At 41.3% G+C, this 24,166-nt stretch overlaps 1 protein-coding gene and 1 long non-coding RNA gene across 8 annotated transcripts in view; one reads left to right on the top strand and one right to left on the bottom strand.

The window, feature by feature from the left end:
• Positions 1–24,166, top strand: part of Lar (tyrosine-protein phosphatase Lar) — a 375,895-nt gene that overhangs the window by 321,673 nt on the left and 30,056 nt on the right. For all 7 annotated transcript variants that reach the window (XM_067357826.1, XM_067357827.1, XM_012371239.2 and 4 more), the window contains one exon: positions 16,358–16,540. In XM_067357826.1, the coding sequence (XP_067213927.1) occupies positions 16,358–16,540 (183 nt within the window). The remainder of the gene's footprint in view (positions 1–16,357; positions 16,541–24,166) is intronic.
• LOC105674736 (uncharacterized) overlaps positions 1–24,166 on the bottom strand; it is a 246,038-nt gene that overhangs the window by 205,672 nt on the left and 16,200 nt on the right. The window lies entirely within an intron of this gene.

Raw genomic sequence — 24,166 nt, 5'->3', positions numbered from 1 at the left:
GACGCGTCTCAGACATTAGCTAGCATTTCCCCGGCACGCTCCCTCTTCCACGGCTCGCTCTTTCCCTCATGCCAGCCTTCTACCGTGCCCAAGCTCCGTGAGCAAGCTTTTGTTGAGCTTTTGATGGAGAGATTCCGCGCTTTGCCACGCTTGTCTGGAGCTTCGTCTTTATCCTTTATTTTTTCCCTCCTCCTGCTCGAGGCTCCGATAGCAACGTTCTTCCCAATTTCTCACGATCGAAAGGTTCCCACGAGCTACTCAGCAGATTTCGCGGAAAAAATATCCAGTAGGAATGATTTCGATAATAGCGCCAAAGTGGAGACGTATGGAGACGATTTAAGGATGATATCGACATTCCCGAGATTTCCTTTCTCGTATTATTCGGCAACGTTTTACCATTCCCTTTATCGATACATGTACTAACTCGACAGACTCGAATCATGGTTATCCGTTTCCGATATCCATCCGAACCGGGTGAAATTGTACGGCGAACTGTAAACCGCAAGTGCATAAATGACTTATAAAATCATACATATTTTATTAATTCTGATTCCGAAAATATATCTTGCAAGTCGTAATGTAAAAGTTGGTGCTCGCAACACATGCACTCATAAAATTATTAAGAAAATACATAATTTATCGATATAAAATACTCATATATCTTTCACAAGAAGCAAACTTTAATATTTTCGATAAACTTCGATATGATATATAATTGTGCATTGGTAAATTTGATAAAATACTACATCGCAATATTTATGTATTTTAAGCGCAATATCATCTTATTCAATTCATTCTTCACATCAACGAAAAAGCATGGCAAATTGAATCGGTTAAATGTATTATAACGTGAACCGTTCTACTTGTTTTCATCGTGCTATGCACAAAAATATTCCGCCGACTTCGCTTTAATAAAATATCAAAGAATAGAAAGCATTCAAGTCTTTTCGAGATATAAGTAAGAAATGGCCGCTTTTGTACATTTTCTGTATAAAGAAGACCGAAACGACGCGTCGTTTATTCCATCGCGCGGAAGCGCAAATGACACCGACCTTTAAACAAGTTCTCGCTACTCTTTTTCTTATGAATTCGCGACGTACAGTTGATGGCAGAAGATGTACAAAGAAACCTGTATTATCCCGCATCACAGTTTCTATTGACCGTAAAGAGAAATTTCGTTTGCCGACGTTGCTCTCACCGCGTAACGAAGTACTCGACTTCCAGTTCTCGCTCTGTCTCAGCGTATATCTTTAAGAGTTGAGCGATTTCTTTTCTCATTAATGCAATGCAATTTCTTTGCTCATTAGTAAAGAAAAGTTGCTAAAACCAATTTTATCACAAAAAATGTTTTCGACGTTACATAGTTTTTTTTTTTTCAATCAAATCTGTCCGTTAAGTATAAAAATATCACATACTAAAATGAAAAATACTAAGAATTTGTTTTCTCAAGGCAACGTAAGTGGCGCAAAAATATTCCACAGAGGCAAGGAACGAATTAATTAGATCCCGAAAAATTAAGTAAACTCATAATTTCGTAAATTTCATTTCCAGTATAAATTCATATCTAAAGTGATCCTTACAAATCCTGGACTTATACAGCTCTTATTAAAGCCTTTATATATAGTTCGACCGTGAACATTGTGGAAAGGAAAACAACCGCAAACGGGCATTCGAGGCCCAATGGCGAGAGAATGCATCAAGGGGCGAGAAATAAAAGCATTCGCGTAAGCAGCGCGCCGGGTCATGAATTACTTAAGAATACGGGTTCACTGTTGAATCCGCGAATTTACAACCGCCGTGCCCAACCCATGCCAAGTGGGGCAGCCGAGTGGCGCGTAGCGTTGCCCGTACCGTCGGTTGCGTTGTTTTAATAAAGCTGGTAAACATATTTTGTTTCTTGTAACGCTGTTTACGTCTCGTAAAAAGGTTAAACTCCTCGCGGGAACCGGGCACGGGGAAAGAATTGTCCTTAAATCGAGGGAAAGCATGCACGCTGAAAATACAACGAGACGCAACATTAACGTGAGATATCCACGAGAAATTTGCACAATTCATAAACTTCTATTATACCGTCGAGATTATATCGTTGCTGAGAGACGTCTTCTTTTTTACTTTTAAACATTTAATTCATTATTTATTTAATTCATTACCGTGAAGAATTTTAATAAATCCAAAACAGCGATCAATATCTTAAATTATATTATCTTCATAAAAGGTATATTTTTTATATAACAATAAAAGAAGAATTTTAAAGATAACAATATTAAGACTTTAATAAGATTCAACTATTTTTACATTATTGTTTCATTTTATTTTTCTTTTAATCCTCACGATTTAAATTTCTGTGACCTAGTTTTTTTTTGAACAATTGTTATCTCGGGTGAAATTTTAGAAATGATTACAAAGAAAAGCTATTAAGGATAACAGCGCAATAATATAACCGACGCGCGGGGTACAATGAAACTCCATGTACGACATTATACCGGGTGAAACAACTGACTGCACTATCAACGTACCACGTCGAGTCTGACAAAGGCTGTCTGGCGTCCGGTTGCCTCCTGGGGCCGGAAAAGCTATGATCCGCAAATTTCATTAACACCTAGCATCCGAGATAACGTTGTCCATAACTCCGTGGCCGAATTGCAGGATCCACGTTAAATGCAGGTGGTCGTGCCGTGTCGCCTCGCACGGACATTTGAAACAATCGCGAAAAACCATCGGCGATGAAATTACAGACGATGTTTCTAATTCATACTATATTTCGCACACATCCGATAGTCGATATATTCCGTAGATTCCATCCATTTAATCTCTCATAGCTTAACGTTTTATTAACTCCCTCAACAGCTTAGCGAGCGAATTCTGCCGTTGATTTCCGCCCGAATTCCATAGGATCACAATGATAAATTAATTCCGTAAAATTCGCGAGAGACGTAGCATCCGTAAAAAGCATGATTGAATGTCAGTGATATCGCATAAAGTTGTTACGATTTGTAGATAAGTGTAATGAAGGGGTGCAAAAGATATAATTCACACCGTTGAAGCTTTTTCGTGTTTCAAAAAGTGATAAATACGATTTTTCATCTGCAATTCGTCTGAGTTTTGCGTCCGATAAAATTCACAGCTCTAGAAAATTTAGGAGGACATTCACAGAAACGCATTGTCGGCCGTCGATTTCGCGTCGGCAACCAAGTCTCGATGTTTATGATTTCAGGATCGACCCGGTCAGATTATCGATGAATCTCGATTTTCACGATACGGTCATAACGCGGTCTGTGAGCGACACGCGCCCGCAGATTTAAGTAATCGTTGTATACCGGGGGTGTGCGGGGAAATTTGACTCTCCATACCGGCGCGGCGGCGGTAGCACGATATACGCCACGTCGACCTTTCGGCCTGTTCGAAGCTTAATTCACCGCGAAATGCCGGACGTCCATTAGCCGGCGAGTCTGCTTTAACCGAGTCCGCCAAAACTCCACTCACGCGCACCGCGTTCACGCACACGCGTGCCCATCACACGGCGATGTATACGCGTTTCACCTATAATGTACCTGTATGTATGCGCTATATGCGCGTTTATCACACGCTAACCTACAATTTCACGGCATTGACTAACGATCCCGAGCGTTTTTTTTTTATAACGTTACGAATTAATTCGCTAATGGACTAATGTATGTTTGATGTTCAGAAATTTTAATCTGGATCCTTTATTTTCATTGATGGCGCGCAGTTTATCGAGTCAACTTTAATCTGCATAGAAAGCACAAGTCTATTTACGATGAGTTTCTGAAATTACCATTAGCCTACCTAGCCAAAATATTCTCTTCACTTTGAATTATGAACTGCTATTTATGTCGAAAGTATCCTACTTGTGAAAACATTAATAATTTTTGAGTTTTAATAGCCCCAGGCGACTGCAAATGTAAGCTGTTTGCGAATTAAGCTTTTCACGTACAGTTAAATAAGGAAAACTCTTTGTTTACTTATATTAGAATGCTCATATTATGTTTTCTTTCAAAATTTTAACTTGAAATACATCAAATTCCCTAATTTATCTTAAAAAATTATAACACATGGCAATGCTTCGAATTTTCTCTAAGAAAAAATCGACTTTGAAGTCATTAAAGAATCTATCGTTCGTAACTTCTAAAATGCTATGTATTTTTTTCCGTTCTTAATTAAAAATTATAATACAATTACCGAGCGTTACAGAAATCGTTCATTAAATTCCAACGTAGCAGAGCGAAAGCGCCATTAATGGCAATGAAAATTGGACAATGATGCGAAAAGCAACATCGGTGCTTGAGAAGATCAAACGGCCGGCAACAAAGTTTGTCGCGCATAAACAGCACAAAGGCCTATTGAACTCCACGGGGCAGGGGACATTAGAGACAGTGGAACGTTTCCTCCTTGCAATTAGCCGGCTAATTGCTTGCTGTTGTGATACGGTAAGCGCATTACAACGGAGCCGCGCATCGGATGACTTTGGCGTTACGTCGGCGATGCATCTTCGATCTGCCGGTTGTCGTCTGTCGGTGGTGCATTCAGCGGTCCGCGCATCTCGACCTGAATACACGGGCGCTACGTAATACACGGAGCAGCCTGTGTTGCGTTCCCTAATTACCATCCCAGCGAAAACGGGCCGTGATGAAATTATCGGTCGTAATCGTGTACCTTGCCGTCCCGCGTAAGACAGAGATTGTTTGCGCGCTCAAACTCATCGTTATGAAATTATTAAATGAAGTGGCAAACCGCAGCTAGCAGTCGAAAAAAATACCCAATTGAATTATTGCAAGTTTCAATCATCGCTATCACTGAAAATGTCGAATAGACGACGAAAATTACTTGTTAAATATTTGTCTGGGACATTTCTGCTGTTTTTATGAATCAAGATGTGTTCATAGGTTCTGAAAAACTTATTCTTTTAACAAGATATTTACAAGGTTATTTATAAAATTACGGAGCACAAAAATAGAGATTTCGAAATCACCGTTTTGCATTCAACAGTTACAGTACTTAGGCAACTTAAATAATGAAAGCATACTTATCGTTAGTTGAGACAAAGATTATTCTATTTGCAAGAGCAGTTTGCTTGCTTTTCGCAAGTCTGTTTGCTTCTCAAAAGCCATCATGCTTGAAATTTTTATCGTAACCATCTACGTAGGTTGAATAAGAAAAATCCCAGAGGTATTAAAAAATAAACGCATTCACCGTTTTCGATACCTATTTAGAAGCAGACCGTAGGGAAATCATACAACGAAAGTTTCCGCACCTCGCTTTTTCCGTGAAATTATGGAATATCGGCGTACGAGGTTTTGCACTTTAACTACCAATGTAGCAACGCAGCCGCTCCATTTATTTTGCCATCGATAACGTCGATTCGCCACCATTTGCCACTTTTACATCGAAACTGTATTATTGTGACAGGTTTTGCTGCCTTTCCAATAGTTATGACAAGCGGCTTAATACGTGAAATTCGATGCGGCAATTTGAAGTGAGTCGCGGTAATAACTGTCCGCAATTAAATGAGAGACGCTATTCAGCTTTATTTCCCGCCAATTGTTCCTATCGCTCTCTTTCCAGAATTATATCTTTCGCGACAACCGGAATGGAATTATTGGATTATAATGAATAATATTGCAATATGCAGATCGAAATTATCATTTTCCTTTCTTTTCTTTTTTTTAACGAATTTACGTACGATTATTTTTATCCTACAACCCAATAAAAAGGAAACTAGAAATACAGCATTGAATATAAAATGTAAATTGAAGATTTAATCAGAGAGAGAAAAATATATAAGTTTGTAAACAGGCGAATGTAAAGCAAAAATTTTTTTGACTTCTATATATTTTCAACGGAACGGTATGGTGCTCTAAAGTAAACAAAAAAATTAAACAAATTTTTTTCTTTTAATGCTTTTTAGTTCAACCTGTGGTAGAACGAGATCGTTAAAACTCGGATTTTGTTATTGCATTGATAAATAACGAAGAATCATGGCGCTGACAGTATCGGATACAAACGTCTTAAATGTAGTAGTAAACGTAGCACTTCGTGCGATTTATTGTTTAAGATACTGAAGGGCGCGCTCACCCTCGAGGAGTTGAGTGAGGATTAAAATGAAATATTTGGGATACACGTTGGCTGCTCATTAAGCCGTGACGGGAAAAAAGAAAAGGGGCAGCATTTGTGACGCGGGCTTATCCCTAAGAGTCCATTTCATGTCGCGTAACATAATCGCGGTAATCCAAGATGGCGTGAACAGTAATTATTCCTTTGAAAAGGACTCGCATCCCTCATAATCCTCTGTTGTAACCCTCACTTGGATCTCATAATTCCGCCGGAAGATGGCAATGTCCATAATCATAGTTCTACAAAATGCTTACGGTAATTCTCTTAATTAATCGACGAGCAGACGTTACAAGGGAATGTTACTGTATATTTAATCCGAGAATAATATTCCTATTTTCCATTATTCAGCGCGCAAATGGAGTTCAGAACACACACCCTTTATTATTTTTACGAAAAAGGTCACGCATTAGAAAATTAAATAAATACTCCTAGCAATTGCAGGAAAGCTATGAAACTCTTTTCAAATCTAATTTCGATAATCAAGTTAAATAGATATCGAACCACATTGCTCCGCGAGAATAGTTAAAGATATAAAAGTGACAACTTAGTGATAACTATAAAATAACTGTCTCGGTAAATTGTAATTAGAAAGAAAACAATAAAAACATCACTTTCGGTCGCATCAAACGACGCGTAATTGGCTTGATCGAAAAGCTATGACGAATTTTGTAGCTTCGATCAAACTCGTTATTTCCACTTTCTTCCTCCCTTTTGACAGGACGATTTCATTCCGCATCACGTTGATTTTTTCACGGTATCTCGATACAGAGGCCATCCTGGAGTTTCGCCCTATTCATCTCGCCAACTTGTAAAGCCGACAGAATTAATCACGAGATCAAACGACGATTTAGGACGACTTTCTTCAGTGCCTCTCCTACGTCCCTCCCCCACCACCCATCGTCGTCCAAGACGAGTTTGGCTTTAAAGCCTAATCCCTTAAGAGCCGCCGCTCGAAACCAACCTACTCGATGCGAGGCCCTGTTAAGGCGGGCCGACTCGTTGAGAGGGTAACTCGGATATTACGAACTCACCCGCCCTCCCGCTTCTTCCCATCCATCCACCGCTTTCCTGTACCCTTTTGCACCACCTGCCGCCGGCATCGGGACATTAGTGCAACTCTGGGAGACAAGCTTTTATATTCCGGTAATGTAGCCGGCGCCGGCACGGTTCTCCGTTTAATGAAGTTAACTAGCGTGACGCTCGACGTATACTTGTTGGCGAAGCGATTACATTCCATGTGCGCGCGCGCAAGCCTCGGATTTTCTCTAACCATACCTGAGAAAAGTGAGCGCATCGAGAAGAAGGGAAAGAGACTAGATGTCATTTACGGAATCTCATTAAATTGCGGCATATACTCGTGCGTTGAGCGCGTTCTTCGTACTGTTACCAACGAGAAATGCCTGTCTTTAACCCTTGATTTTACTACGAGCTTCCGACTCTTTACAGAGTCAGATAAAAATCCTTAAAAGAGTAGAAACTTTTTCCCGAGAAATAACTTATAAATTTTTACATTGTTAATATCGTTGAAAGTATGTAGAGAATGTAGCGCAATCTACAGTATGCATATACCGGAACATAAATTACAACGAATTAAAATTAATCTGTTTAAAAAAAAAATTCCGCGCTACATCGGCAAGTGAAAGCTTCTGAGCTCCGAAAGAATTTTTCATTGATCTTTTGATCGTTCGCTATTCTCGAACTTAATTTCCCGATTTCGTGACGTTTCCTCCCCTTCGTTTTGAAGCGATTTGCACCGGCACCACGAACTCGAGGGGCTCTTTTTCTATGACTCGGGGCAATTTCGCATATATCGATTTCTGTTGAAATGATGTGAGGCCGATATATGAGAATATATACAGAGCGTTCTAACCTTACCGCCTCTCCTTTCATCTGCGAATTTTTTCATCAGTTTGAAATCGACTTTCCCTTAATAAGAATTTCGCACCCCAATACTCAGTTTATAAGCGATTGAAAAAGATATGGAATTTTAGCAAATAAGTGATACAATCTTGCTTTTAAAATATTTTCAATAGATATTAAGAGAATTTAATTTGAGATTTATTCATCAAAATATTTATCATAAAGAAATTAGACAATTATGAAAAGAATAACTCAATTACGTCGATGACTCAACAAAAACAGCTACGAGAAGAAAGGAAATTTGCGACTTTTAGAACACCCGATATAAAGCTTTATGTCCAGACAGTACCGCCTGCAGCTGCATCGCCGCATATGCTTGAATTATGAAGGCACGTTTGCATGAGACTTTTACGGCGGATTTTATCCTACGTGGTTTATTGGCACGTTCCTTATTGGCCGGCTCTCTCACTTGGAACCGACAGCGATTAATTCCTTTTCCCTCCGTGACCGGACATGAATTTTATTTTAGACGATGACGCAATCATTACGAACGCGTACGTATGCCTGCATTTGCCGGTGTGTGATGGAAAACCCGCTGAATCATCTATTATTCATACTACAAGCTGGCGCCAACATAATTTAGCATTACGAGGCATCGAGAAATGTGGGCGTAATTACGAAATCGTGAAAGTTAATAGCATTTGGTGACTCGGCAGATCGGATGTGCGTTAGACATTCAATAATTATAAGAATATACTATTACTTTACAAACTCGATTACTCTGTTAGTATGCCTATGTCTTTTTACAAAGCTGCTATTCATAAATAGTTCTTTCTATAACTTGTAGAGAGGAATATCTAACCTCAGCGAATTTTTCCTTATCTACACAAGTATTTATATAAATTTAGAATCAATTTTTCTGAGCGAAAATGTCGAAAAAATTCATTATCAGATGCAAACTATTGATTCTTAACAAAATACTTTTTTATGCCTCATCATAAATTAAAATTTATTTAAAATTATATAAAAAATAGAAATTTATCATCTATTTACACTCCTGAAACTTAATTCTTAAAAAGTTCTTGAACTTTGTTTTAATTATATAGAATTTAAAAAACTGTTAATCAATTAATATTTTGCTGAAGAAAATCAATTCTACTTGATCGCGTAATTTGTAATAAAAAATAGCTAAACAGATTTATCACATTCTGTCTACAAATGTATTTAATCTAAAATTTTTAATTTTATATTTCCAGTTAGTCAGTATGTAATATCAGCATGTTATAATCTACTGTTACATCATCTATACGTATTCCGTTATTAATATTCAATTAGCTTTAATTGTTCTGTTATTAATATTTCTACAATATTTATTATTATGCATAATTCTAAAATTTTGGAAAAATAATAGAAAAACATTTGATATTATTTAAACATTTCGAAATATCTCCATTCCTTCACGTTTCATATAATTGCCATAACATCAGCCTGCAGCTGCTTTTGATGCACGGAAAATATTCCCTGCAGACCGCAACAAGATCGTTCCCATACCTATATACTATCTAAATTGAACCACCCGCGGCTCGAGAAAGTCAGCCAATGGTGGATGGAAAGAAACTCCGCCATCCGACATGCAGCACGCAAATCTTCGTGGCAGTTCTCTATCTAGCCCATACAACCCCATCGAACCCCATCGCCCTGTCACTCTTTCATCCAGCCAACTTCTCAAGTGTCTCGGGACGTATCGAAGTGCCCCGGGTTACTTTCTTGCCTCTCCTCGGGGATGGAAACTTCACAACCAGTCAACATACAAAGATCGCGAGGAGAAGGTCGACCGCGGCGAAAGTTTCGAGTGAATTGGCGGAATATTTCGCAGCTGGATACCGGAACTGTCGAAGTCCGATTGCTTTCTCGTAGTTTCTTCCTTCGCAATCGTAAAATGAAGAGAAATCCTCGTTTCCGAAAGATCGCAATATAAAATCTATACACTTATAACAAGTAATCCTGAAAATCGATAAATTCCGTGAAATGTATCTAGTTTCTACAAGAAGATGAATATACTACAAATATGATTAGAAAAGTGCGTTCCCTTTATTTGTGCGCACTATCTTAAAAACAAAATGATACGAAAGATGAAGTTGATGGAATGTAAAAATGTGGGATTATATTTCTCAGTAAAATATTTTTCTGTATTTTAAAGAAAAGTGATCCTGCTCGAAAGCATCCGTGTTTTCGATCGTTCCGAGTCGACTGAAACGTTACCCAAGTATCTGACATCGCAACGTAACGGCCTCCGTCCGTCGCAAAGTCTAGGAGCTGCATGTCCCTGGAGATGACGTTTCCAGATGCCGCACGCGCGCGCCTCGCGTCTTGCAAAATATCTTGCAACGAGTATTTGCGACTCCGATTACGAAAGTCGAAGGTGATTCGATTCAACCGTCAGGAAAAGAAGGCATGAGACGCGCGATTCCGGTATCGATTTTCTGGAGCGCGTATCCGCACCCCTCCTTCGCCCCGAGCTGCTTTTTCCCTCGAAATATGCTGATTACTTCGGCGCCAGTCACGTTTTTGTATTACATTGAACCGCGATACGCTATCTCGGCAAAACGGAAGACGGAAATTTATTATTTCCCCTGCCTTACGACGTGTTATTTATGTCCGGCGGTGTGATTTCTGAACTTTTTAAAGTCGCCGAGGCCTATCCCGGCGATACGTCGCGTGCTTAAACACAAGAAGAATTTATACGCGAAGAACGATGATTCGCACCCTCATTCACGCGGCACGATCCTCGCGTAAACCGTCGATATTTCAACGATTCGAGTGCGTACCGCCTTTGCGAACCATCCCCCAATTCGTGAATCCCCCAGATCCCATGAGAAATCGCCGATTTCAGACTGTCGTCTGACTGTACGTTTGACTATCACGCAACGATTTCGTAAGGACACCGACAAATTCATTTTTCTCTATACGTCTTTTTTTTCGCCAATAATTTCTCATTTGCTTGAAACGTGGGTTATCAATTATGTATGAGCCAAATGATAACGCAGAAGAGAACGTTTCGATGCCGCACGAATTGATCACCTGTTGCTCAATCAAATATAGAAACAGCTCTGTTAAAATTACGATTTATTCCTATTATATCCGTTTTCGCCGCCGGCTGAGGTAGAGCAAATATTTGCTACCGATAGCAAATGTGCGATTGCGGCTCGGCAGCGCGCAAATTTTGTGGGGAATATATGTAACGAGAGCGCTTCTCGCGGTAGGGCTAGATTTCACTCATGTGATTGCCGGGGCAGTAAAAGTCAACAAAATCCTAAAGAAATGCTCGCTGGCACCATTCACTTTCGTTAAAACCGCGTTCGCCAGGGCTGTTTTAACTTCGATCCTCTTGGGAAACAATCTCTTTATCACCGATACGTAAGCGTCTCTTCTCGTAAAACGAGAGTGTCAAGAGATCAGTACCTCTTTCACGATCGCGAGCAGATCCTCGAAAAGCAAGAACCTGGCATCTTCCCGATTCCCTTTCCGATGGTGCATCCCTGAAATCTTACGATCACAAGACGTAAAGCCGAAAGTAACGATAAAAGGATCCTTCTCGTGCGGACGCATGGCGAATCTAAAAAGGCGGGAATAAAACGGCGAGACATTTGGACTCGACCGTTCCGCGTTGATTTCTCTCCATTGTATTTCACTCAGGCGGCGCGCAACGCCGTTAGATCATACGAGAATACAAAAGGAAGAGGTCAAGCGAGAGCGCGGAAGGGGATAAATCGTTATGTCTCACAATCAGTATTGTTTGAATAATCACCTACGATGTGAAATAATCCTGGACGATGCTATTGATATTATAAATAATCTGTTTATATGTTTTAATTAAAAAACAGCTTGCAAGAACACCAATTTTTTATATATTATATCAATATCGATAGAGCCAATTCAATCTACTGTTATCGTTATCACAATCTAAATTCATCTGAAGAGAAAAACAGAAACACTAGTAGAAAATGTCATTATTAGTCAGACAGTAACATGAATACAGAATGTCACTGCGCGATCGGACTTAATCACCTTAGGATTATGTATATCTGCGATCAAAGTTTAAGGGAAGTAATAGATGCTCTTAAATATATATCCTTCGTGCGAAGTTAATCAAGTTAACAGAGTAAGGCCGCAGTCTGTGACTTAATCTTGTCTTGTGTCTTGTCGGCGAGAATCTCTGGAATGAAAAATTCTTGTGCGAAACGCCGAGGTCTTACGATCGCGTTGCGGCAGACATAAATTTAAATGTAACGGTGGGAAAAAAACCTTAACGTGCGAATACGTTGGCGAATGAAGAGAAAAAGAAAGAGAGAGAAGCAGCGCAGAGCACCATAAAAGGAAATAATAAAAAGGAAGGCAGTCCGTCGCCGGCGATAACTCGTCCACGCGCGCTCGGTCCATCATATTCGCGCTTTTACGCGCGCGCATTTGTGTGCATAGCCAAGCGGCGCATAGTGAGAAATCGTAAATAAAGAAAAGAAACCAGGAATGAAAGAACGTTGTAAGGGGAACGCGACGGCAGGGAAGGAAGACAAATTCCCGCAAAATCACGACGTCTTCCGAGGGGAAGACGGCGGTTGTCGTCGTCGTCGTCGTTGTCGTCTTCGTGTTGTCGTCGTCGTGTTCGTTCTGCGGTCGTACAATAGTCGTCGCGCGACCTCGGACACGAGGAAGGCGCGCGGTGCCTGGATCGCCAAGCGGACAATAGCTTTGCCGACGACTTTGTTGTTGTCGCGACGCGGCCGACGTCGGGACGCTTGTATTGTTTGTCGTCGCCGGTGGAAAAGTGCGCGGAGGAAAGAGGATATAGCGGCGGGTGAGAGAGGGAGAGAAGGTGGAAATGGCTGCGGGGGCCGTGCGGAAAGTCTGCAGGCGATTTCTATTGTCGACCGCGAAGCGCTCTCTCGGTCGCCGATATAATTGGCGCAGCCGCGCGCCGGATAACTCGGACGATAACGAGGACAAAGAAACGGTGCCGCGGAAGAAGACAATGCAGGGAGAAGACTGAGAAAATCCCGGAGGTTGTCGAGCATCGGGTCGCCTCTCGCCCGCCTGCAGCCTTTCCCGTGATAATAGCACGCGAATCCCATTGGATTTGACAGACTCCGTTGAGAAAAAGAAAAAGAGAGATAGAAACGCGACTTATATAATAACTCCGAGTTCCCTAATGTAGCTGCGACTACGGTAGCAAATGGCCAGTAAATTGCGCAAGCTATTTGCGACGCTTTTATTTCTGCGCGATGTACACGAGGCCCCGGCGATTCCTCGATTGCCTCGTACATCTCGTACGTCGTCTATTATCTAGAGTATTTTCAGCGTGCGTTGCAATACCACTGTGACCCGTGTGACAAGTTGAACGGATAAACGCTAATGAGATAATTAAATTGTCTTCTTCTCTTTTCATATTAAAGATAAAATTGTAATTTAAAAAAATAAAAATTTAATTTATCAAACCATATCAGGGATTCTAATAAATTCATTTTCTGTCACGTTTCTATAAATTTCTCATCATGCCTTATTTGCTTTTCTAAAGTAATATGCTCTCTGGAAGTTCAAAGAAACTGACTTAATGTAAATCACATTAAAAGATATGAATACTCGACCAAAGTCAAAAAATATCATTAACTAAAAGAGAAAACCCGATTCACGTCGATTTTATCGAATAATTATTCAATGAAAACCTTCGATCGGAAGGAGAATTAAATGGATGAATGGAAACTAAGGATGAAGTATGTAAAAAAAGCCAATAATTTTTCCTTTATCCGCCAATCATCCGAACATCCGGCTGTTCGGATAACATTAACGGCTAAAGAAGATACTAATGTTATCGAAGAAGACAAAACGACTGAGTGCAATTGTATCAATCTTTGAAAAATCTTTATGCTATAGCAAGCAACCAGCGATCTGTGAAGATCCAACAGGTTCACTAATTTAAAATATATTTGCGAATGGAGGCGAGTAGATCAGAATACGCGAAAGTACTGCCCGACCACTAACTTTGTCCGCGAGTTCCGATTGCTCTTGTAATTGACGAGACTGTGAAAGATGGACTTTCTAAGAGCCGCCCCGAGGCGTCGGTGGTAATTGCAGTTTGATCGCGCCCTCACGGTGAACTTTCACCCAGTTTGTGGGCCTTGTAATAAGTCTCAAGTTCGCTCTTCAATAACTTTAACCTCAAACGGCTAAAACTCTGTAAAAATTACAGAGCTCTCTTCTTTATAAATTGCCATTCGAATGTCGTTATCCTGTTGCAAAATTGGAACCTTCCTAAAATATACGATTTGAAGTCAATTTTTGAAATTTATCAATATATAATGTATAAAATATCATTTTCTCTGATTTTACTTTTGTATAAAAATATGTATAGAGTGATCCAAAATAAGACTCGAAAAACTTGTGTACAATTTGTTTAGAATTCTATCTTTTACCATTGCATCGTGTTGTTTTGCACTGGACGTTTAATTTACACTCACGCGAGATAAACTTTACGAATAATTATGATTTCAATTGCGAGCAACCGGCGTCAAGAGATTGTTATTAAATCGACTGAGATATTCTCTTCACCTGTGTCGTATGAGTGCCGTCGAAACGGAAGCAAGGACAATCGCGGGAGTTGTTCGGAACTTTGTATGCCGCGTCACCAACTTAGATTTAACTACGCGTTCACTCCAAGGATTAATGTAGCGCCGTCGTAATTACATGAAGAACGGAAGCGATGTGGGTCGGATCACGTGTACCGCGAAACAGGTCGAATTAATCTCCTTGCTCGCCCCGGGGCTGAACTTCACGCACGGTTCCGTGCATCGTTCCTTTGATGCGCTCAGCTTCTATCGAACCAACTTTTTTAATTGGATATCGATCAGACCGTGCGGGCACTTTGTACAGCCTTTTAAGATTCACGCATATCCGATGTGATCGTAAGTGCAATTTCGTTTTATCTTTGTCGAAATATAGTGTTTTTTTTTGGATGTTTAGAATATTCTGACGGTTACCTGTCCGTTTTAATTAGCTTAATGTATTTTACTTTCGTTATTAAGAGAATGAATTTGTCACGATCTTATTACACATGCATCATATAATTACATCAAAGCGAGAAGATTAAAGCTAAAGTGATAATCTGCGAAAATAACAGATTAAGTAATAAAATGTAAATTAAATTACTTTTACGAGACATTCGTGTCAATTACCCAACGTCCAAACAAGAAAGTAGAGTATGTCAAGCAAGAATCGTGCGATATATTTGACCCTTTTGGCAAATCCTTTCAAAAGATCTCCGCGCGGTATATTGAATTCTGCGATTCCATTCCTGATCGCATCAACGTTCCAGCGCATCTATCCATATCAGCGGACTGCCTTCCGAGGGACGGAAGATCTGTTTTCCGCAGTGGGAAATGGAAACGGCGCTACCGGCCGGCCAGTTCCAGTGGCTTTTCCTAACTTTCGATCCCGTGAGACTGGTCGCCGGATGCCCGTCTGCGATCCGCAGAGAGCTATCCGGATCTACCTTACGACATGTCCAATGTATAATTGACGAGCCACAAAGTTTATTCCGTATCAATGCAAAAGGCGTGTATATGTCAAATATTTTGACAATTTTCGCTAAGCGCGATATTTCCGACAGTCTCCTAATTAAACGACATGCATTAGTACTCTGTGCTGTATCAATTTATTTGATTATTAGAATTCTAGACTATTCTAGAATTTTGTAGACAAAAAATAGATAAAAATACATAGTCAGCAATGGAAAACAAAATCTAATTAATTAAAAATAGATATTTCTATTCATTCGTGCGAAAATAGCAAATAGAAAAGCTCATGTAAATTCGTTAAATTTGCGCACATTATTTTTAAAATTATGTCATCTCGCATTTGGTAAAATTTAAAAAAAAAGAATTTTTAAATAAACGTCCAAAAGTAACATAACAGCAAGTAATATGCGATCTTTATTAAGATACGCAACCAGGTCATACTTTTGAAATATCGCGTCTATTAATTTTACATATAAACTTTAATATTCTTAACGCGTTTTATTTGTAATACTTTTATTTATTCATTTCGTTTTCTTTTACTCTATTATAATCTCTATTATAATATTCTTTTACTCTATATTAATGATAATTCATTGTTTTATTGCTTACGGGTATTAAACATTCGCTTCTCGAAGAACTTTCATAAAAGTTTCGTAAAAAATGAATATATAAGCTTCTTTATCTGTATGATATTATCAGCAGTTTTGTCTTGCTGCATAATTCTTCTACTTCTTCAGCTTTTAAACGCTATTATGTAATGCCTATAATAACTAAGGAAACCTCCTTTCTAATTACAGCGGAGGATCTTCCGACGGGTTTCCCGATGATCACTCAAGCGCCAACTACGAAAGTAGTCGAGATGGGTCACAACGCGGTCCTTCTTTGCGCGGCAGTCGGATCGCCGCCGCCCATCATCTCCTGGGTGCGAGACATGCTGCCTATTGACACGTCGAATCCACGATACACGGTTCTGGATACCGGTAAGTAACCCATCGTCTGTCAATCATTACGACCAGCGCTCTATCGTTCGTTACGCGCCAAGTCGCGTGTCCCCGAGCCTAGTTTCAAAATGCAGTTTCGACGTAAATGCGCCGCAACGTGAAATAAACGGCGCTATCGCGGCGAGCGACGAGCGTTGCACTTTATTCGCGAGACGGGAAGTAGGCCGATAAGAGCGGTTGGAGCGCGGCGAGGAAGGAGAAGGGGGGGGGGCGAGAAGAGAAATATGGGGTACGTGAGCGATCGAACGATGACAAAAGCTATGAAAGATAGAAAGATTAAGGGTGTTTGGCGGGTACACAGGTAGGTAACAATGGCGACCCGTCGGCGGCGCGCGACCAGTGGCGCATGTCATATCTCGTTGAGTGCCCGGGTGCGTAAGTCACTGTCAACTCGCGACGGCGTTGATCGAGTGGTCACGCGATACGCGAACATCCAGCACATCCATCTCGTTTACCGAGAGCACACCTGGCCCCCGTCGCTCGCTCGTTCGCTCGCTCACCGAAGCACACTTCGTGCCCGGTCATACGCGCGCTCATAACCGCCGGCTGCCGTAAAGTGTGCTCGCGCTACTTCGCCCAGCGCGCTCAGCGTGCGCTTAACGATTCTCGGCTTTGGCGTCTCGTCGGCGCTACATCGGCTTTCGATCTTGACGACGATGCCGAAACGCTCGACGAAGCTCCGTAAAAAGTTTCGCTCGGGCACTGTATCACCGTGTTCGGCGGAACGCATCATTCGCCGAGGGTGCGTTCCGTCTTTGGCAATCTTGTTCCGAGCTACACTTGGCGCGATACGACTGCGAGAATTGTGATAATATTGTCGATAATAGGACGAAAGTCAATTTATTATTGACGTTATCTTATTTATAATTCAGAAAGAGTATAGCGCGATCGAAACGCGTTGCGTGTCTGATCGTGCGTCGTCGCGCTTGATCGTGCGCGCGCTACTTTAAAGATCAACGGACTGGCATTAATCTACGATCTCGCAAATGTAAACGTAAAATGTTAAGATCTCTTTATAAGCATAACCTCATAACAAATTTTACCGCGAATGTCCATTAGCTCGTTGATAAAATCTTAGTTACACACAATCTATCCAATTATTTGTTAACTCGTACAAAAGTAGGTATGTTTCGTGTCTAGCTACATGTAGATATGACTGGTATTTTTCAACATCGATGTTCTGCTATTTTTTAAATCCATAATCCATCATAAAACGAAAAAAAAAAATGTTGCGCGACTTCAGTTAACTCCTTCTCTAATTAGCGATTATACAGATTTTACCAAAATAAATATTCTGCGCAAGACATCCTAATTACAATAAATTATTTTTATCAAAATTTTTTTATATTCCAACTCTTTCTTCTCGTGTCTAAACTTAATTGAATAGGGAAAACGTTCTCGACGAAACTATAAGGTGCATCACTGCTAAACGGAAACTTCTTGCGAAATATGTTAATAATAATCCGCGAGAAAGTCGAGACGGCGCGTGATAAGAGAGGGCGGCACGAATAATTTTCAGCGCGTGTTGCGGAGTTTCGTTAAAGCGCAATGCATCCCATTATCATTACCTCTATACCGCTTATACGCGCGCTGTCCCCCGCCCGCCCGCCCGCCCCGCTTACATACGTACATATAAATGCATGTATATAACGCTCACTTTGTTTTTATCGCGCGGCGGCGGTATCATTATCGAGCGGCACGTCACGTAATACCGGCGTGCACTTCCCCGGACTATCTTTACGGTGCCCGCCGCAGTTTGCCGCGACGTGAAAAGTGTACATTAGATGCGGCGAAACCGCCGCCGTCGCTACGTGTATGCCTCGCGCATCGCGTGTGCGTGTTGCGCGCTATGTATTATGGATACGTTTGCATACTCTACTCGGCGCATCCGTATGCATCGAGGCCGTGTACGAACGACGACGCGCCGATACGGGCGTGTGTGCGCGGCGTGGCAATCTTGCTAGAAATTGCCGTAAAGAAACGCCACGAGGTGGGAGGAAACTCGTTCGATGGGCGAAACGCATCCGACCGGAAACTCGATCCACAGCACGCGTGCTAGTCTTGCCGCTCGTAAAACCGTCGATCCGAAAATCGGATAATCATAGGATGATCGGGAATGAGAGAAATCGAAATCCTCCGAATGAGTCGGCTGGGCTACGAGAGCTCGGTCGTTTCCACGATCAATAGTCGCGATAATGAAGTATGCTGGGCGTTTATGTAAATTCGTTCGGCACCGAGGCGGGCCGTCATACACTGCTATTATTATTGTAATTAGATGGGAGGAATATTTGCAGCGTGTATTTTTATAGTTTTTGCCATCAAGGTTTGCCTTACGATTCGAAAGACGGTATTTTCAATATTAATGACGATAAATATTCGTAAGTCGGTAAAGAAACGTTAAAAATATATTTTAAAATATTTAAATGGAAATTCAATTAAGTAAATTACACTACTTGTTAATTAACTCATTGTAATGTTATACGGAGAATGACGTAATTGTTCGCACGATGGCTGCGATTTTTATCTTCGCGTCTCATTGTCAGTCCCGCGGTGCTTTCAACAACGGCGCTCAGCATCCGTAAATTGAATTTGTCGGTGCGAGTTTACGACGACGCTATTTGTCATAGTGTGACTTTCTATCGAATGGAAATAACGGTGCCATTGTCGGCCGTAAGATCGAGTTAAGTGTAATTTAACAGAGAGGGGTTGATAACCCCTGCCTGTGTGAGAGGCGACCCCCGGGAGTCACATCAGTCACTCGCTCGCGCCTTTAACGTTATTCGCGTGTCTTCGCAACGCCTCCTGCGTACCCCGCACGTGCACCCCTTCTCTTTCACGCGCCAGTCGATAGCACCTCACCGCATGTTGCCGCCGCCGCGCTATACGCACATCCCATAAAATATACGGCTTAATGTATCGCAAAAAGTACATCACAAGTCGATGTACTTTCTGCATATAGCGAAGCGCCAAGTTTCGCGCGAGGGAAATGGATGGACGAGAAATAAGGAGGCAAGCGCGCGGCGGAAAGAAAAGGGGCGGCGAGAACGAGAGCCGTATGCGAGCGAGACGGGGGGGACTGACGGCGCCGGCCGGAGCGAAACGAGAGTTTTCATAAATTCCATCGCACGCGCTGACAAGCATTTTTCTCGTAAATCTTACCTGTCTTCGAACTCGTTAAGCGAAAGCTCGCTCGAAAATTGTGCGTCCGCGCGCATCACCGTATCTATCGCTCGAAACTGTTAACGCATTGCGGGATAGATTGCCGGCATACGGACATTTTCGGGAACTGATGATGCATTCTTGACAACATTTTTCATCATACAGCAATGTTTTATCACGAAACAAGAACTGGACGCGCCACCAAATATCATAGGGCGACACCAAAAATAACATACACTATCGATACACTCGATACGTCGTGTTTTCCCAAAATAAAATACAAACTCTTCGATATACCCAATTCATTTTCAAAGTCCATCCCGTTATTTAAAAAAAAATCGTAAAAAAAATTTATATTTTGCACAATACCGGGCGTTAGAATTTCTCTCATGCGCACTTTGGCACATTCATCAATTTTGCACAATGTTTACACAGTATGACGATCGTAATCGCGCGGGAATTTCTGTCGGCAGAAAGACGTACATTGAACATGAAAGATACATGAAAAGTAACTATTTTACTGAAGCTGCGGGGAAGGCGGTGGGCGTTTTTCTCGCGAGATTCATCCGCTTTCGCAACGGTTAAATATAGAATTATGCGAAAATTGCGCGTGCATACGTATTATTCAAATCTCGCAGATTAAATTTGCCAGGCGCTTCGCCCCGCGTTGTCGGCGAGAATTAAGCCAGTGTTAAAATTTTAACTCGCCGCGTATTCTGGTTGAGACTCGCGTGCGCGCGCGCACGGCCCAGACACTCGCCCGGTGTGTACCATTGTTTGCGTTAATTTACGGGAATAGCTACATCCACGTTGTACATTAACGATATCAAAGCGTCCTTGCTTGTTATAGAATCGCGCTTGAGACTACAGAACTACTCTCTTGCATTTTCACCGCGCGCGATTAAATTCCGCGAGATCTTCACATTCCTCACATTAACACCTATACCATCAGCATAAGAAGCATAAGAACGCAACCACGCATCCCCGCAGCACGTTGAATTATATGTAATAGTCAAAGTTAATCTTTTTTCTTTGCGTAATTAACGTTTGAAAAGTCGTAATCTCTCAACTTTGTTATTAAAAGCTAAAAGTTGCAGTTGTTTTTAAATATTTTTACAGATGCTAAATATGGATTTTTTTTTTCAGCTATCTTTTTCTTGTAAATTTTACTTTAACGTTAAAAAGTGTAGGATTCTGGTAAAAAAATTATCACATTATCCATTTATATCGTATTATACGAAAGCTATGATAAATGAGATATGAAAGCGCAGAAATAGCGCCAGAGTATTTGATAAATATGATAAGAAGTCAAAATGTGTCGATGCTAAGCATACGCTAAGCGCGCGAAAGACGCCGATAAGTCGCGCGCGTTCTCTCAGTGAACTCCGGCGTGCGATTATGCAGGGGCAAATTTAATTAGATACGCGCGCACATAAGTTAAAGTAGTTTAACGTTTCATTTAACCCTCAGCAGCATCTTGCTAAAAGGCGGCTTGGCTTGGTGCAGTCCTCGAGGAAATATCTCTCTTTCTCTCGGTTGCTGCTTGCGCGATGTCACGTTGCATGAGCGCGGCAACGCGGGCAAAGCTGAACATGGCGAATCGTTAAATTATATTTTGCAGTCCTCCGCTCGTAAAACCACGAACGAGGCAACGACAGAGCACGGCGGGGATAAGGTAAAAGCGAAGACGTCGGTTAGCGCTTCGTCAACACTCATAAAAGTCCCCGCGTTGAAACCCTCCCGGTTCCGAGCTTGATGAGCGAGCGCCGAACTTTGGAACAAGCGGCGTAATACAGTGGCATAACTAATAGAGCCTTGAAGATACATTACGATCGGTAGTCGTGGATGTCACGGCGCTTTTGAGACGAAAAAGAAAAAGAATAATGAAGGAAGAAGATTAAATTAGAATAGATTTTATTCAATATTTTGAACTTTTTTGCTGTGTCAGAACACTTAAGAAATTTGATGATAAAACAAACTAAAAAATAATAATCGCACAAAATAAAATAAGAAAGATTTGTATATAAAAAATGACAAAAAGGAAGAAAATTTACAAAGTCACAAAATAGTAGTAATAATTGCACGAATAAGAATAAAAAATAATATGAAGATATAAAAAAGAAGAAAGAAAGAAATGAAACTATCTTATGTAAGGCCTAGTAAGAAAATAGAAATTCAAGCGATTTCTTAAGATCATAACCGCAACCACAATCGTAAAAAAGAAGAAAATAAAAAAAAGAAAATGAGAAAAATGTAGAAAAAGAAATGTTCGAGATTATATAATCTTACTTATATTCCATTTTTTTTAGTATTCATATATTATTGCATATTAAGAAAGCTATGAAACCCAAAGCAGAGAAAGATGCAACAATCAACATCAACCTTGTTTAAGATAAATATCTCTTTTAGTTTCTTCGCAGGTAATTTCCTAAACGACATAGTTATGTCACTGTCATGATAATGTAACAAGATTTGCTTAATATTCACGGTATCCTTATCACATGCACTTCATTTTTAATCCTCCATGTGATGTTTTCCGAGCCTGACCATGCCGTGCGGTTTTTTTTACGATTTCACATAACCGCGGCGCTTTAAATCATCGCACCTGAAGTAAACCGACCGCGTTGAATTAACGAGTCTTGCTATTCATCGAGGAAACAACACGGGAAAAGACCCGTGTACTTTTTGTGAATGATATTGCAACGACCTACGCGACGAGATTCTTCCAAACCTACTGACTTGACAAAGTTAATGATAAAAAAAGTCAGTGCAAAAGCAACGAGAGTGTGAACATAATGTTCTGACTATGCGCTATATTTTTTCCTTTATTTGTCGCCTTTCTTTACTTTGCATCTTTTATTTTTCCATATATCACTGTTTTTATAATTTTAATATTTGAAAAGAAACATTCGCTCTTTCTATTCTCGCAAGAATCAATTCTCTTCCCTTTCAGCGTGTTTAGCGCTCGAATTACGAGCTCGAATTATCGCGAGTATTGCAATTATCCAAGTACTACAATCGAGTGTGCAAACTCCTCCATATTGTAGTTCATTACCTTTGATATCGTAACACCGATTAACAGCGTCCACGTCACGCGCAGCTCAACGTGACACAATAGTCGGCATTGCTGTTGTTAAATCGACCCACGAGTCACCCGATTTCAACGGTGCGAAATCCACGTCTCAAACGGCTCGACGTAATTCTCGCAGGGCGTCGACACGCAAAATTTCCACGGGTCGAAGCGACAAGAGGCAACGAAATTCGAAATAAGATGCGAAATAGAACGATCGAAATAGCATCTCGGTTTAACTCTCATATCGAGATCTCCGGCGCGCGCTCTGCACTAGGCCGGTCTCTTAATCAACACTTTTCTTCTTCGTGCGTTCAGCTGTAGCGCGACGCGTTCTCCTCCCCTTGCTAGCGGCATCTTTTCCGCCGCCGTGAGCTCCCCAGGGGTGGCTCCTGGGGGAAGCTCCCCTGGGGCCATTAGACCACCCTTTACCCAGGGGGTTGACTTATGACGCCGGCTACGCGGAGGGAACTTGAGTGAGTTACTCTCTTCTGCGGTGGAGGGAATACGATGGTTGAGGGAGGACAAGAACGAAAAGGAGAATAAAGGAAAACGAGCGGCGTTACCCGATATACCCTCGAAGAAGCGGCGACGGACCCTCGCCGCGGCGGTTTCTCGCTTGTATAAGGACGCGCGACGCAGGACACGGACGAGGGGAGGGGCGAAAGAGTGTTCGTTATCTTAAACGACGCTTTGTCAAAAGCCCGAAGTACGAGTCTTCGTGCTTCGCACAGCAACGGGATTCGACGGGGATTCTGATCGCGAGAACAACAACATTCGAACAAAGCTGGAACGTCGCCCAGAAGTCGCAATTGCACGCGATAGGAAGCTCGTGAGCAAGCACCGCCGCCTTTCCACTTTAATTAATCCGAATAGGCAGAACGCGGCGTGCGCGCGCACACGCCGAACCCTAAATAAACTGCCGCAAACTCGTTTCGTCACTGTTATTCCGCAAGGGCCGCGGTGTGCGCATATTGCCTGCAGCACCACGACGAGATCGTCCAAAGCGTTTCTTGCTGCGACCTACTCGTACCCGCATAATACCCGTCGATTGTCCTTATATTAGCACAACGCGTCGCTTTCGACTGTAATTTCCCATCTGTGCCTTTGATTCGGTATCGAATACAGAACGCGTTTACAATCGAGCTACGTCGTTGGAAACTGTCTCTCAGCACAATCGAAGTACCGAACCAGCATTGACGGCGACGTAGTTGCGCTTTAACGAGATATTTTTATTAAAATTGATCATGGGGGCTGTGGAAAACAAGTTCTTTTTTTTTTTTTCATTTTTTTTCCTTTGTATAGAAAATAGCTAGGGATCAGATAATTTTAGAATGTAAATCTACTTGGAAAAAATATAAAAAATTTTTAATTTA

This window comes from Linepithema humile, chromosome 6 (assembly GCF_040581485.1).
Source record: "Linepithema humile isolate Giens D197 chromosome 6, Lhum_UNIL_v1.0, whole genome shotgun sequence".
NCBI classification, from domain to species: domain Eukaryota; kingdom Metazoa; phylum Arthropoda; class Insecta; order Hymenoptera; family Formicidae; genus Linepithema; species Linepithema humile.
Note: the sequence above shows the minus strand (reverse complement) of the source record. Positions and strands in the feature narration are given on the sequence as shown.